At 37.7% G+C, this 14,592-nt stretch overlaps 1 protein-coding gene across 1 annotated transcript; it reads left to right on the forward strand.

Moving 5' to 3' along the window:
* Positions 1-11,178: 11,178 nt before the first annotated feature.
* LOC121522843 (nuclear factor 7, brain-like) lies at positions 11,179-13,685 on the forward strand. The gene has a single exon (XM_041807509.1). The coding sequence runs from the start codon at positions 11,363-11,365 to the stop codon at positions 12,752-12,754; it is 1,392 nt and encodes a 463-aa protein (XP_041663443.1). The 5' UTR covers positions 11,179-11,362; the 3' UTR covers positions 12,755-13,685.
* Positions 13,686-14,592: the final 907 nt, after the last annotated feature.

The raw sequence follows: 14,592 nt of genomic DNA on the forward strand, positions 1-14,592 counted from the left end.
TCTCCTGATGACACAGGGCCACTTGATGCCCTTTTTAACTGTATTCTAGATATTAAATCATGGATGGCAGAGAACTTTTTACAGCTCAACCAGGACAAAGCTCAGGTTAGTCAGGTTTAGTCCCTGGTACAGGGGACAAGAGAGAGAAACTAGTCTGCAAACTCCAAGCATTATCTTTTAATCCATGTGGACAGGCTAAAAATGTAGGTGTTTCATTTGATTCAGATCTTAGATTTGAACCCCATATTCGTGATATCACCAAGAAAGCATTTTATCCTTTAAAGAATATAGTCTGAGTGCGACCGTTTCTCTCTCAAGCCAATGCAGATACATTAATCCATGCTTTTATTACCTGTAGAATTGATTACTGTTATGCTCTCCTTTCTGGTCTCTCACATCTTCAGCTGCTCCAGAACTGAGCTGCAAGAATGCTGACAAGGACCAGAAAGAAAGATCACATTACACCAGTTTTAAGATCTCTGCATTGGCTACTCATCTCTTTTAGAATAGATTTTAAGATTCTTTTATTGGTTTTTAAAGGTTTTAAAGGTCTTGACCCTTCTTATTTATCAGATTTGCTTTTACCCTATGAGCCCAGGTCTTCAGGAAGTTCTCTGTTAACAGTACTCAGTAATCAGAACTAAAACTTATGGTGAGGCATCTTTTTATTACTGCGGCCCCCGTCTGTGGAACAGCTTACCTGAAGACCTAAGGGCTGTGCCCAATGTTAATGTTTTTAAAAGCAAACTCAAGACCTGCCTCTTTAGTCTGGCTTTTAAGTAAAATTTAGTTTATCATTCTTAATCTTGTCTGTCTTTTAGGTTCTATCTCATTATATTTTAATTTTTAGGACTGCCTTTTAGTAGTTTATCCTCTTATTATAACTTTACCAAGTTCTCTTTTGTGTTTTATACTTATTTTATTCAGTTTTATTGATCTATATTTTATTGTTTTTATTCTTATTTTGGTATCCTCTCATTCTGTTTTTATTTCATTTACCTTCACTTTGTTTTAAGATTTTAACTGTGGTGTTTTATGTTCTACTTGTGACATTTATTGTGATAACTTACGGTTTCTGGTTTCCTGTATCCGTTGTGCTGGCTGCTAACTTCACTCTGCTCTTCCTGAGGCCCCCCCCAACTCAGTGCCTGAGTTTTGTCTACACTCTCCTTTGGTAAACTCCAGCTCCAGGCTCACACTCTTATGAGAACAATTGTGAATATTTCCAGTGCTTTACTTTGTGGAATTGTTACTAACGTGTCTCCTCCTTCCCTTCCAGTGCCTCACTCACCACCTCACAGCAGCCCAGCTTCAGCACTCTCCCTCGTTGCCCTCACTGTCCCTGGACCCGTGGATTCCCCTTTACCTGAGCACCTTTACCTGCACAATAAACCTGTTAAAACTGCTTCACCGTCTCCGTATACTGGGTTCAAACCACCACCTTACATAACATTAACCTAACCTCCAGTGTTTCAAAGCATCCGGCCGTCTCTGTTTTGATTCCAACATTTTACATTTACTGTTTAAGGCATGTTTAAAGTCAGATACAGAGTTGTTATCAAGTTTTAATGTCATTAAAGTAACCTGAAAAATAAAGCTTCCTAAGAGGTTGCAAACAATTTGAATTGGTAGAAAACTTTTGATGTTTAAGGTACTCAAAATTCAAGCCGACAAAGAGGTAGGATCTAGGAATTACAATGTGATCTGGATTTCAGATAAGAATTATCAGAGAAAATATGATAACACACTATTTTCATAAGGCATGAAATGTGACAAAGAGTTTCATTCTCACCACTTCTCCTGTAGCAGCTCGCCGCATTAGCTGCCACTTCACCCGAGTAGGTCTGAGAAATAAAAACAAATAATCACAAAAATGAAGACCCACCCAGCACAGAACTTTTTATCAAGTTTATGACCACTAAACTACAGTAGGTTAAGTGAACATCAATTCTGATGTTTATATTTAAATTTAACATAAATTAGTTCTGGGGTTTTTCACACTATAAAACACTGACTGTGATTCATCATCCAGTCTTGAATTTTATGTGTAGAAGAAGTGCAGACATCATGGTACAAATATTTCTCAACCCACATGTACGTGGTTTTAATATTCATGCTTTTATCTTCTTAAGCTTTGTGATAACTTACTGTATGAGTGTGGCTTTTTCAAAGTACTGAATGGCCTTTTCAAAGAATGATGTAGTATGCACCGAGCCACTCGATCACATCCATGTTGGAGGGAAAGTACCTGAAGGACTGGACAGGAAAAAAAGCCAACAACATCAGAGCACAGAGAGGTAATCAGAGCTGAGATGTTAAAGGAAACATTCAGAATTCTTCTCGTACCTCATAGTAGTACTGGAAAGCCTGGGATTTGTCCCGCTCAAGGCTGTGCAGCCCTCCCAGTTTGGCCAGAACATGGGGGTCAGTGGGAGTCACACTGATGACCTGCATTAACCACTCAATCGCCTGCTGGGAGTCATCAAGAAGCTCATATATGTAGCCACTGAGTTAAAGTCCAACAGATGCTCACATGGAAATAGACAAAGAGGTTTGAGAGCTTGAATGAGCACCAAGTCTCAAAAATTTAAAGTGAAATGACAGTTTAAAGCAGTCATTTCACTTTTGAACTGAGGGAGGGGGCTGCAATATCTTTTGATGTTGTGGGGAATCTGTTTATTGTTCATGTGGTTTCTTTATGTTTAAAAAAAAACAATAACTGACCAACAACTGACTAATAATAATAATAATTAACACGAATGGAGTTTTCTGAAGAAGTGATTTGAAGCCTGGTCACATTGGGTATAAACAGCACTGAAAAACTGCACTGCAAAATCATCTCTTTTGTACTTAGCTTATATAAGCTTGAACAATAGAAAAAGCATTTTAATCATGCAATCATATTCTAATTACTTTGAAATGTAAGACTTGTTCAGCCTGCAGGAGATGAAATGATGTGTGCCACAACATTTTTTTTACTTTAGATCTAGATCATTTAGATAACCAAATAAAGAGTCATAACTAGACTTCTATAAAAAAAAAATCAACAGCATCTTGAGCTATTTGCATCATGTTTTCCTTAAATCCAAAATTTAAAAATTCTGTATGAAAGCAAAATATTATTACACCCATGACTCCACTTATCTGCTGAAATGTATGTATGCTGGGTGAGAAAGCATTGAGGAACTTTTTGTATATGTAGATTTTTTTTCATTTGTAATATGTTCGTTGTCACTACCCTCTGATTCCTCAAACAATCACGTCCCATGTTTTCAAGCTCAAAAGCTGCAAACAGAATAGGCAAGTGAGTGAGCACCTGTTTGACAGAGGAACAGTAATATAATCTTGAATACACGTATAGGCTTTTGCAGTAAAAAGTAGAATATACTGGTGCATCTAAAAAAAATAGAATATCATGCAAAAGTTAATTTTCACCCATGTTTTACCTCACAAAGTTAAACTATCATTAATTCTAGATTCATCTCATACCAAGTGAAATACTTCAAGACCTTCTTTGTTTAACTGTGATTGATTATGTCATACAGCTCAAAAAATCAAAACCCACAATCTCATAATATAAAAATACCACAAAAAGTTGGTCCAAATAAAGGATTTATAATACAGAAATGTTGACCTTCTGGAAAACTACACTCATTTATGGACTCAGTAATTTGTTGGAGCTCCTTTAACCCGAATTATTGCATCTATGTGAGCACTGAGCCAATCAGTCCGTGGCACTGCTGGGGTGTTATGAAGCCCAGGTTGCTCTGATAGCAGCCTTTAGCTTGTCTGTATTGTTAAGTCTGGTGTCTCTCATCTTCCTCTTGACATTTCCACAGAGATTCTCCACGAGGTTCAGGTCAGACCAGTTTGCTAGACAATCAAACAGTAATACCATGGTCAGAAGACCAGTTCCTGGTAGTTTGGCTTCACTGTGAGCTGGTGCCAAGTCCTGCTGCAAAGAAATCAGAATCTCAATAAAGTTTCTCAGCAGATGGGACCATGAAGTGGTTTAAAAATCTCCTGGTCAAACTTTGGACTTGATAAAGCACAAGTGGACCAGCAGCAGCAGATGACATGGAACCCTAAATCATCACTGACTGTGGAAACTGAAAACACTGGACTTCAAGCTCTGAAGGCTTCTGTGCTTCTCTGATCTTTCTTCAGACTTTGGGACCTTGATTTACAACTGGAATTCAAAATATGGCTTCATCTAAAAAAAAAAAAAACTTTGGACCACTGAGCAGCTGTCAAGGTCTTTCTCTCATCAGCCCAGGGGAGATGCTGATGGCACTATCTGTGGTTCAAGAGTGGCCTGACCCTAAGAACACACTTATAGCCAGTGGTCTGGGCCTGTCTCTTTGGGATGGCTCTTGACCCACTGACTCCAGCCTCGATCCACTCCTTGTGAAGCTCCCCTAAGTTCTTTAATCTTCTTTGTTTGACAATCCTCTGAAGGCACAGCTCATCTCTGTTGATTTTCTTACCGAACATTTCCCCTCCAGTGAACTTTCCATGAATACGCTTTGATACATTCTCTGATACAGAGAACAGCCTGCCCTTTCAGCAATGACCTTCTGTGGCTTACACTCCTTGTGGAGGATGTCAGTAAATATTCTCTAGACGTTTGTCAAGTCAGCAGTCTTACCCATGATTGTGGTTGTGTGCACTGAACCAGTTAAAGGCTCAGGAAAAACTTTGCAAACTGGACTTTTCCACAATATTCAATTATTTTGAGATAGTGGTGTGTTTTTTTTTTTTTTTCATTTTTGTAAGCTGTGAGCTATAATCATCCAGATATCTAAAAAAAAATGCCTAGGCATATTTTAGTTATTTATAATATTTCACATATTTCATACACTTACTTCTTATGATTTTTAATTGTATAAAGTACTTTTTCATTCATTTAAAAATTGGTCATTTAGGGGCTCATACATGTAAGTGACAGAAAAACAACTACTGCAGATTTTTTTTATAATTGGAAAAACACTGGAGCCGCTAAGTTTCTGTTAATGTGTTACTGTTGTGTTAGTTCTGCCACAGAGCCGCTCCACATGCCAGGCTGCTGTTCTCTGAGTACTCAGTGGTATATATTAAAAGAGGAAACCATGATTGTAATTTCCTTTCTGCACCCACATTTTCCAGACGGCTCCATCAGTTTTTTAAACCAAATGGCTACTCAGAATTTCTTGGCAGTTCTGTTCTTTGCAGAAGGCATGCTTTAGTGGCAACATGTCAGAAAAAAACAACATGATTTAAAAAGTGAACATGGAAACAGAAAGCACACATACCTCAACCTTAGTCGTGCAGATGGGAAGAAAACAAGACAAAAGCAAGAGAAAATGGAGGGCAATGAGAAGAGGAAAATTTAGATCTGATGCAGAACAGCTGGAATGACTACAGCGGGAGAAAACTGACATAAATAACAAAACACTGGCAAAAAAGCACGGAAAAACCATATAAAAATAAAAGATGGAAAAAACCTCATAAAAAAAGGAAAAGACCAGATCTTCCACATTTGACAAATGTATGTTTATATAGAAAATACCACTTTGGGATGGACTCCCCTCACTCTCACAGAAACAGGAACATCATATGACCATGTCACTGAATGATAAGTTTCTGTATAAATAATGAAAAGCTGACTCATTTAAATCAATACACAGTATCATGAAAACCTTCATATTTAGTGGCATTTTTAAACATAATTTCATCTGAAATTATAAGAATTTTTATTTTTCAGGGCCGTGTAAATATAAAACATTTCACTGCTAAATGTACACATTTTCCATTTTCAAGAACTGAACTTAGTTCCTTGTTTTAATGTAAGTATTATGATTTTTGCATCTGTATAATAATGTAATTTTTAGTAGTAGTGTGGGTGTTAAAGTGAAATGGTAACTAAACATTTTTCAATTTTAATCACAACTCTGCACTGGAACTTTGACTTTAATCACTGAACCCTTGATGCCCCTGTGTTCCTCATTCCTGTACACTGGTAGTCCTGAACCACTGAACTGAAATGGGTTCAGGTGGCAGTAAGGAGACCAGAGATCCTCCACAGATATCATGTTATAATCTGTTTTTATCTTTTGTGGGTTTTATTTACTGTTTTTATCACTTTTTTAATGTTTCTATTGTGTTTCCTTTTCCTTTAGTCATTGTATTTTAATGCCCTGTGTGAAGCATTTTGAATTGTGTTGTTGCTTGCCTTAGTGGGACCTAAATACCTATGTCCGTTTAGGTCCTTATTTTTCCAGGCCATGGTCATCCAAATCTTCATCAAGGGGGCAACTAGACTTGACTGAGGTTCTTGAAGATAGTTCACCTCTTGTTCAACTGAGTAAGCCTTTTGGAGGAGAGGTGACATCTTCAGGAACCTCAATCAAGTTCAGCTGCCCTTATAACAAGGATTTGGATGACCTTATTAACTAGTAATTTAAGGTGGTAATTATCCAGTAATTTCTCAAGAATAAGATAATAACTTGAAATTGTGGTAAAATTAAGGAAGTATTTACCTAGTAATAATGTATTAATTATGTAGTAATTTCATTGTAATATTATGGCAATACTCTATTAACTAGGTGGTAATTTACCCTGATCCTAACTCCCTCACCCTAACCTTGGCCCTAAAATTACTTGAACATAAGTCAGGAAGAGCTCACTTTTGTTTAGAGGGCCAAAATAAAGAAATTACCTGGGAGTTATCGAGCATCACATATAGAAGATTATAACCCCCAACCCCAACCCTCGTAATACTGCGGCGATTCTCTGGTAGTGTGGTATGTGGTATTTTACCAAATAATTTCTTAGAAATAAGATGATGATTTTATATAGTATTTGCCTGATAATTCCCTGGTAGTTTCTATATTTTGGCCCATTAAAATCAAAGTGAGTCCTACGGGATTAATGTTCAAGTAATTTTTAGGGTTAGGGGATTATGGTTAGGGTTGGTGTAAAATATCACCTAATTACCTGAGAAATGCCTCAATGTCTCAGTCCTTAAAGGAACTCTCTTGGAGCTTGAGTCTGCATGTATACTCGCTGTATGCCCTCTAGTGTCAAGAAAAAGAACACAAGAGCTACACACCAGTCAAATCCAGTGGCAAAAGATGTCTCAATAGCTGGAGCGATGAGCTTGGCAGCAGTCATGATGTACTTCTCAGCCCGAGCTTTTCTGTGGAAATCAATACGTGAGCGGTGTAAAGACAAGAAAAAGATCATGTTAGCCGGAGGCCAGTAAGGGTTAGTGTTTCTTTCAGATCTCTTTCCATCTGATGAAGTTTGTCATTCTTAATGGCTTCGATGACCATATTAGAGGTGGTGTCATCCTGGAGGATGAAAGGAAAGGAATGATTAATTCAAGATGTTACATTAATCATATTTTGATTATAAGACATAGAGTTTTATACTGACTTAAAGGACACAAGTTAGATTCTCTGCCCATGTCCCGAGAACCTGAATCTGTCACTCCTCCCATGCCGAGGCCGGGTCAGGCTTGTGGGGAGTAAAAGATGCCCTGTCTGACACACCAGCATAGTAAATTTTACCCAGACTTTTGAGTTTTCATCTGTTCTCATAATAACATCAGAATAACTTTACCCAATACACTGCACAGGTCACATTTCTTTTGTTTTTTTTTTGTTTTTATCCTTATCTTTTGTGGACCGTTTGAATCACTTGCTTTTATATATAAATTTCTGATGTGTTTCTTTTTCTCTTGGTTATTTGGTTTAAATGTGTTGTGTGAAGCCCTTTGAATTGCCTTGTTGCTGAACTATGCTTTATAAATGGACTTGCCTAAACTTGCCTTGTCTTGACTTTGAGTTTTTCATGGTTGTTGGTACCAGATGAGCTGAATGAGTATTTAACAAACTGCTGATCTACTGAAATTTTAACACACATCCACCTCTAGAGTTTACAGAGAAGGGTGACAAAAAGGGATAATATCTAGTGAGTGCAGTTTTAGGCCAAAGATGCCAAGTAGATGGCAGAGGTCAAAGAAGATCAGACTGGTTTAAGGTGATAACTAGAAAAGCACTCGGAGAGCACAGACCTCCGCCATTAGCCCTATCTCCCAATAGTAAAGAATCCTTTAAAAAATTCATGGATCCAGACGGTGATCCGGATCACTAAAATCTAATCAGTTCTTCCTTATGCCATTTCTGACATTTCCTGAAAATTTCATCAAAATCCATCCATAACTTTTTGAGTTATGTTGCTAACAAACTAGCTAACAAACTAACAAACCCTGCCGATCACATAACCTCCTAACCTGACATGCCAGACGGATTTATTTCACACATCCATCTGGGAGAGCTTCAACAGGAAATGTTTGAGAAGAGGCAGAGGCTTTGAAAAAAAACTCAGAGGGCGATTGGATGAATGTTCTGTCTGTCACATCTCTACGGGCCAATCAGAGCAACAAAACGTGTGATGTAGCCGCTATCAAGCTGCACATGCGCAGCTACCGAGGAATAACGTGAAACATGGGGACTTTAGACATGTAAGTTCTTGACTTTTGTCGTTTTTGAAAAGAAAACAACTCACCACTGTTCTTTGTTCTTCTTTAACAAAGAAATGCCATCAAGTTCTGATAAAACTGGCACTTAAGCAGCATCGACACTAATCTCTTCCTCCATAACTGCACCAGCTCTTGCTGCTTGTTTACGTCACAACTCTGCTGTGCCTGGAAGTACTGCCCCTCGTCGCTGATTTATCCTGTCACTTTCTAACCGGGCCCAAACAGTTTGGATGGGAGCTTTGCAAGATGGATTCGCCGGTGAGAGACAAGGAAACAAGCGTATCGATCTGCTTTGCAAGGTTAATAACCTCCTTGGCAGAGAGTGCATACCTCCGCCATTAGCCCTATCTCCCAATAGTGAAGAGTCTAAAAACATTCCTGGATCCAGATGGTGATACGGATCACTCCCAAAATCTAATTCGCTGATTACTCCCTCCCCGGTGGGGTGGAGACACGGTGAGGCAAAGCACTGGCTTCACTACATGTGGAAGCCATGGCAGAGGGTGAATATTCCTCTATTCCTCCCAGCATTGTGAGTACTCTCGCTACAATTTGCTGTCTTTCTCTCTGTTACGTTCCTTCTGGCATGTCAAGTTAAAAATATAGACTACGGTGATGAAAATAAGACTGTGGTGATGAAAATTAGACCGTGGTTATTCAAAATAGACTGTGGTGGAATGCCATGTTCTAGATAATTGATGGCAATTTTTTTTTTTTTTTTTGTAGGTTCAGTTTTGGCTTTCATTCATAGACATTGTCCCACATTTTCCACATCTGTTTTTCTTTCCTGCCAGGCATTCACAACCCACTAAGACTTTTAAAATCCACTTTAGGGGAACACCAAAGTTGCTATAAAACTTCCTATTTAGAAACAAAGGCTCAACTAACTGATATCAAATGTATCCAGATGAACTATACTGAATAGTTAAAGGTAAATTCCCTAAGGGTTGTACCAGTATGTAAAATTTGGAGCTTTTGATAAAACATTCAGGACTTACTTAGAACACTTAGAATGACTGAGCTGTGTTCAGTTAGAACTGAAATGTGTTCTATAGACTCAGAAAAGCTGAAACAGCTGTTAAGGATTTTTTAATTAAGTTTAACAACATTCAACTGTTCATTTATACAGTGTAGGATGTGACACTAACACAGACATTAAATTCAGGCATGATTTAAACAGATAATAAAAAAAATGTTTGTTTTAAGCAGACAAATATAAAATATCTCTATTATAAATTATGGAATAAAAATAAAAACACAGGAAATAAAGATAGGGTTTGAAATAGAGACTAGTTAAAGTTTAAATCAGAGGTGGTCATGTGACCTGCTGCAGTCTGGGAGATTTTTTTAAAACAAAACTTAAATGTTTTATTAATATAATTTCATATATTTTTATAACATAACAATATGAATCCATTAGAGACAGGATAAAAATGATGTTTTATAAGTCAATAATAGATTCTTCAGGAGAGAAAATCTGTACCATCAAAAATCTTAATGGTCAAGGCAGAACAGAAAAAACTGGGAACAGGAAACAGCTGATAGAGCATTACAGATTACAGATTATTATTACAGATTAAAGATCAATACAGCTCAGATTCTGACTACTACAGCAGCACCAAACTGTTTAGAAAGAGCAATGTGTTCAGAGATTTAGCTCGCAGAGCTCCAGATCCATACATTTCACTTCAAAATGCAGCACGGGCCTGGGCCCCCACACAGTTCGGGGTCCCCCCACAGTAGTCTGCTAGAATCCTGTGGAGACCCTGCAGATGGTTGCCTTGTTCTTCTTTGTCCCAAAAGGCCTGAGCCTGAGCTTTAGAGAGGAAGACAGAGGAGGGGTCTTACTCATCAAGCAGCAGAAACACCATCTAAAGATGTTTAAAGATATCTATTTATTTATTTTGTGTATTGCTTACTATTTTTTTTATCAATTTATTTATTTGTATATGTATTTATTTAGATGTTATTTTATAATTCATCTTTTTTTACTTGTATTTTTAATTTATTCATCATTTGTTTTAATTAATTTTATTTTTATTCATTTATTTATCTATTAGTTTATTTATTTCTTTTATTTATATATGTATTTATTCATTTACTTACCTATTTATTTGTTTAATTTTTTGGCTATTTTCTATTTATCAATTTATTTATTTGGTTTTTTTCTTGTTAATTATTGTTATTATTTTTTTATTAATTGGTTTATTATTTATTAACAATTCTATTCAATTTTATTTGTATCTATTATTTATTATTTTATTTGTTTTAATTATCTCTATTTTCCTTCAATTATTTATCTATTAATTTTTTGACTTTTTATCTTCATATCTTTTCATTTGTTTATGAATTTTTTGTTTTATTTTTATTTTTTTCATTCATTTATTTGTTTGTTCATTTGTTTTTTCATTTATATTTATATTTGTCTGTTTTGAACATGTTTATGCTTTTATCCTTTTAATGCTGTTAGTTTTGTAAAGGTTGTGTTTTTAATTCTGTAACGCCCTTTGAATATCTTTTTGGTGCTCTATAAATTCGACCCTTCCTCCCTAAAACCAGGAAACAGGCGTTATACCAGCTGACTCAGAGGAAGCACACAGACGGACAGAGAGAGCTCCAGACCAAAATCAGCAAAACTTCTTTTGAGAGAGGACAGCAGGGAGGCCTGGGAATACTGGTTCTACTAGGATACTGGGGATACTTCCACTTTAAACAGGTATTGAACCCCCCAACTGAAGCAGACTTTAAAAGAACTCAGAACCAAAGTGAAAGGAACTTTCTGGGACAGGGAGTAGCTTCCTGTTTGTTTGCTGCGTCCCCAGCTTCACTCCAGACAAAATGGCTTCTAAGTTAGAGGAGGATCTGAGCTGTCCAATCTGCCTGGACATCTTTAAAGATCCCGTCATGCTGACCTGTAGCCACAGCTTCTGTAGAGCGTGTGTGGAGAAGAGCTGGAAGGATAAGGTGAGCAAGGATTGTCCTCTCTGTAAGAAGAGACACTCAAAGCCATGGTTACCTCCAGACTTGTCGTTAAAGATCCTGTGTGAGACTTTTCTTCAGGAGAGAGATCAGAGGGCTTCAGAGGATCTCTGCAGTCTGCATCAGGAGAAGCTCAGACTCTTTTGTCTGGACCATCAGGAGCCGGTGTGTCATGTCTGCAGAGATTCAAAAAAACACAGTAGTCACCAATTCAGACCAATCGATGAAGCTGCAGAAGAACACAAGAAGAACCTTGAGGAAACTCTGCAGCTCATAAAGGAGAAAATAAAGGCTCTCAATGAAACTGAAGTGAAGTTTGATCAAGCAGAAGCTCACATCAAGGTCCAGGCCCGACACACAGAGAGTCAGATTAAGGGGCAGTTTGAGAAGCTTCATCAGTTTCTAGTTGAGGAAGAGGAGGCCAGGCTTCAGGCACTGAGGGAGGAAGAGGAGCAGAAGAGACAGAGGATGAAGGTGCAGATGGAGGCTCTGAGAGCACAGATAGCAGATCTTTCACAGACAGTCAGAGCCACAGAGGACCAGCTGAAGGCCCAAGACATCTCCTTCCTGAAAAACTACAAAGCTGCAGTGGAAAGAGTCAAGCAGCGCCCCCTGCTGGATGAGACACGGCTGCCCTCAGGAGCTCTGATAGACCAGGCCAAACACCTGGGCAACCTGGGCTTCAACATCTGGACCAAGATGAAGGACTTGGTCTCCTACACACCCGTCATTCTAGACCGAAACACTGCTGGATCAAGACTCATCCTTTCTGAGGATCTGACCACTGTGAGAGGAGGAGAGAAGCAGCAGCTTCCTGATAATCCAGAGAGGACTGATTATCCCTGGTCTGTCCTGAGCTCTGTGGGCTTTGACTCAGGGACTCACAGCTGGGACGTCCAGGTCAGAGACTGCAGATGGTGGTATCTGGGAGTGTTAGCAGAGTCTGTCCAGAGGGAGGGAGACATAGAGTCTGGATTATGGAGAGTATGGTTCTGGGGTGGTGAATACAGAGCACAATCACCACCACATGGACCCACTGATCTCTCATTGAAGAATTCTCCAAAGAGGATCAGAGTGACTCTGGACTGTAACGGAGGAAAGCTGTTGTTTTCTGATCCTGATACTAACACACTCATACACTCCTTCAAACACACTTTCAGTCAGAGGATGATTCCATACTTTATGTGTGGGTCTGGTGACATACTGAGGGTTTTACCAGAGAAGGTCTCTGTGACTGTGGGACTAAACTAAAACCATATCACAATTTAGTCATTTTTAACCTTTCATGTGCCATTCAGATTTTTTCCAAACCATTTTGGCTCTATTGAATGAATAAAGTTCAAATTTGCCAGAGGATATTCATTTCTAAATGTTTTTTTTTTAAGAATTGTTGTATCAGTTCCTAATATCAGCCAAAAATGGCTAAGTTACACAAAAAACATTTGTTTCCTCGGACGAAAATCTATAACCACTAAAAATGCCAGTTTTTTTCCCACATTTATCTCAACTTAATCTAATGCATTCCTTTATGTTAAGATTTCATTTTGGACTACCAGCTTTCAATTTACACATTTTATATTTGTCCACCAGATGGCGCTAATTTTCCGATTCAAAGCATGCAGCAAAACGTCACACTTTTAACACTTTTTTTTCCCAGGGTGCCTTGCTACTGAAATAATAGGTGTATTGCTATTGATGTTGGATAAAGGTGTGTAAGGTGTGTTTGTGTGTCTTTTATTTGAGTTTTTGTTCATGTGTTCTATTAAAAACAGTGGAGTTGTGTATTTTTTTATAGCTGACTTTAGGAAGCAGATATTTTTTGTCATTAGGGACAAATGTGTTTGGATATTTGAGGAACTCTTAAGGGTTAGGCTTATTTTAGTAACTTCCTGTTAGTTAAATGATGACACTGTAAATCTGACTCATTGTGATCAAACCTGTTCTATTAAAGAGTCTTCTGTTTTCTTATGGAAGAATGGAGCAGATATCTTCTTTATTGTTTGATTGAATCTGTTTGGTCTGGTATAAAAATGTCTGTCTTTAAGATTTTCTCCTCAGGATTTTAAACAGCTGTAATGTTTAAACAAATGCAATCACTACAGAAAGTATAAAAATGTAATTTCCTGTATTCCTCTTGACCTTATAGTCTAATGTACTCTATTTTTAATTTCTTTTTGTGTTTTTTTTAATGCTCATATTGTCTTGTTTTAAACTCTATTAAATGTTATTTAGTTATAGCTTTGTTATTTGAGCTTAGAAACTGTATGGAGTCATTCCCACATGTCTGATCATGTTCAAGTTGCATTTGATGCAATATGAAAAAAACCTTTTTAACAGTGTTTTATCTATGAAAATATCCAGGTGGGTTCAAAATATCTGTTTGAAGACTCACAATGGTCATCTGGTAACCAGGTGATAGTAGAGCTATATGAATACCATGTTTTCATGTTTATTCCAATAAAAAAAAAAAAATTGTTCTCAAACAAAATATCTTTGTTAAATTCTGGATTTTTTTTCTGTTGGGTCATGGTTTTCCAAAAACCGCTCAAAAAGTATGAAGCTACTATTGTTGCAAGACTATTTCCAAATGTATACAAAGATATACACGTAACAGTAAATATGTGATTATGGTTTAATCTGGCATTGCACAAGAAGAAAAAATGCACTGAAGTCAGTGTTTAAGTTCATCATTTGATAACAGTAACAATAGCATTAGTTATTAAGATAATTCCTTTCTGGGGATTTTCTCTACAGCATTTAGTCATATCTGATCAAAACTGGCAGAGAATTTGCTGAAACCCAGATAATGGGCCCCTGATAAACCCAGATAATAGGCCCCTAGTAAACCCAGAGAATGGCCCATGACAAACACAGAGAACGGGCCCCTGAAAAACCCAGAGAATAGGCCCCTGATAAACCCACAGAATGGGCCCCTGATAAACCCAGAGAATGGGCACCGGCCAAAGCAGAGAATGGACCCCTAGTTAACCCAGTGAATGGCCCCTGAGAAACCCAGAGTATAAGGCCCTGATAAACCCAGAGAATGGGCCCCTGGCAAACCCAGAGAATGAAACCCTTGTGAACCCAAA

Source organism: Cheilinus undulatus, linkage group 15 (genome assembly GCF_018320785.1).
Source record: "Cheilinus undulatus linkage group 15, ASM1832078v1, whole genome shotgun sequence".
NCBI lineage: Eukaryota > Metazoa > Chordata > Actinopteri > Labriformes > Labridae > Cheilinus > Cheilinus undulatus.

What these genes read in the sequence shown, in the direction of transcription:
- LOC121522843 (XM_041807509.1), top strand. Translation starts at nt 11,363, where the DNA reads ATGGCTTCTAAGTTAGAGGAGGATCTGAGCTGTCCAATCTGCCTGGAC.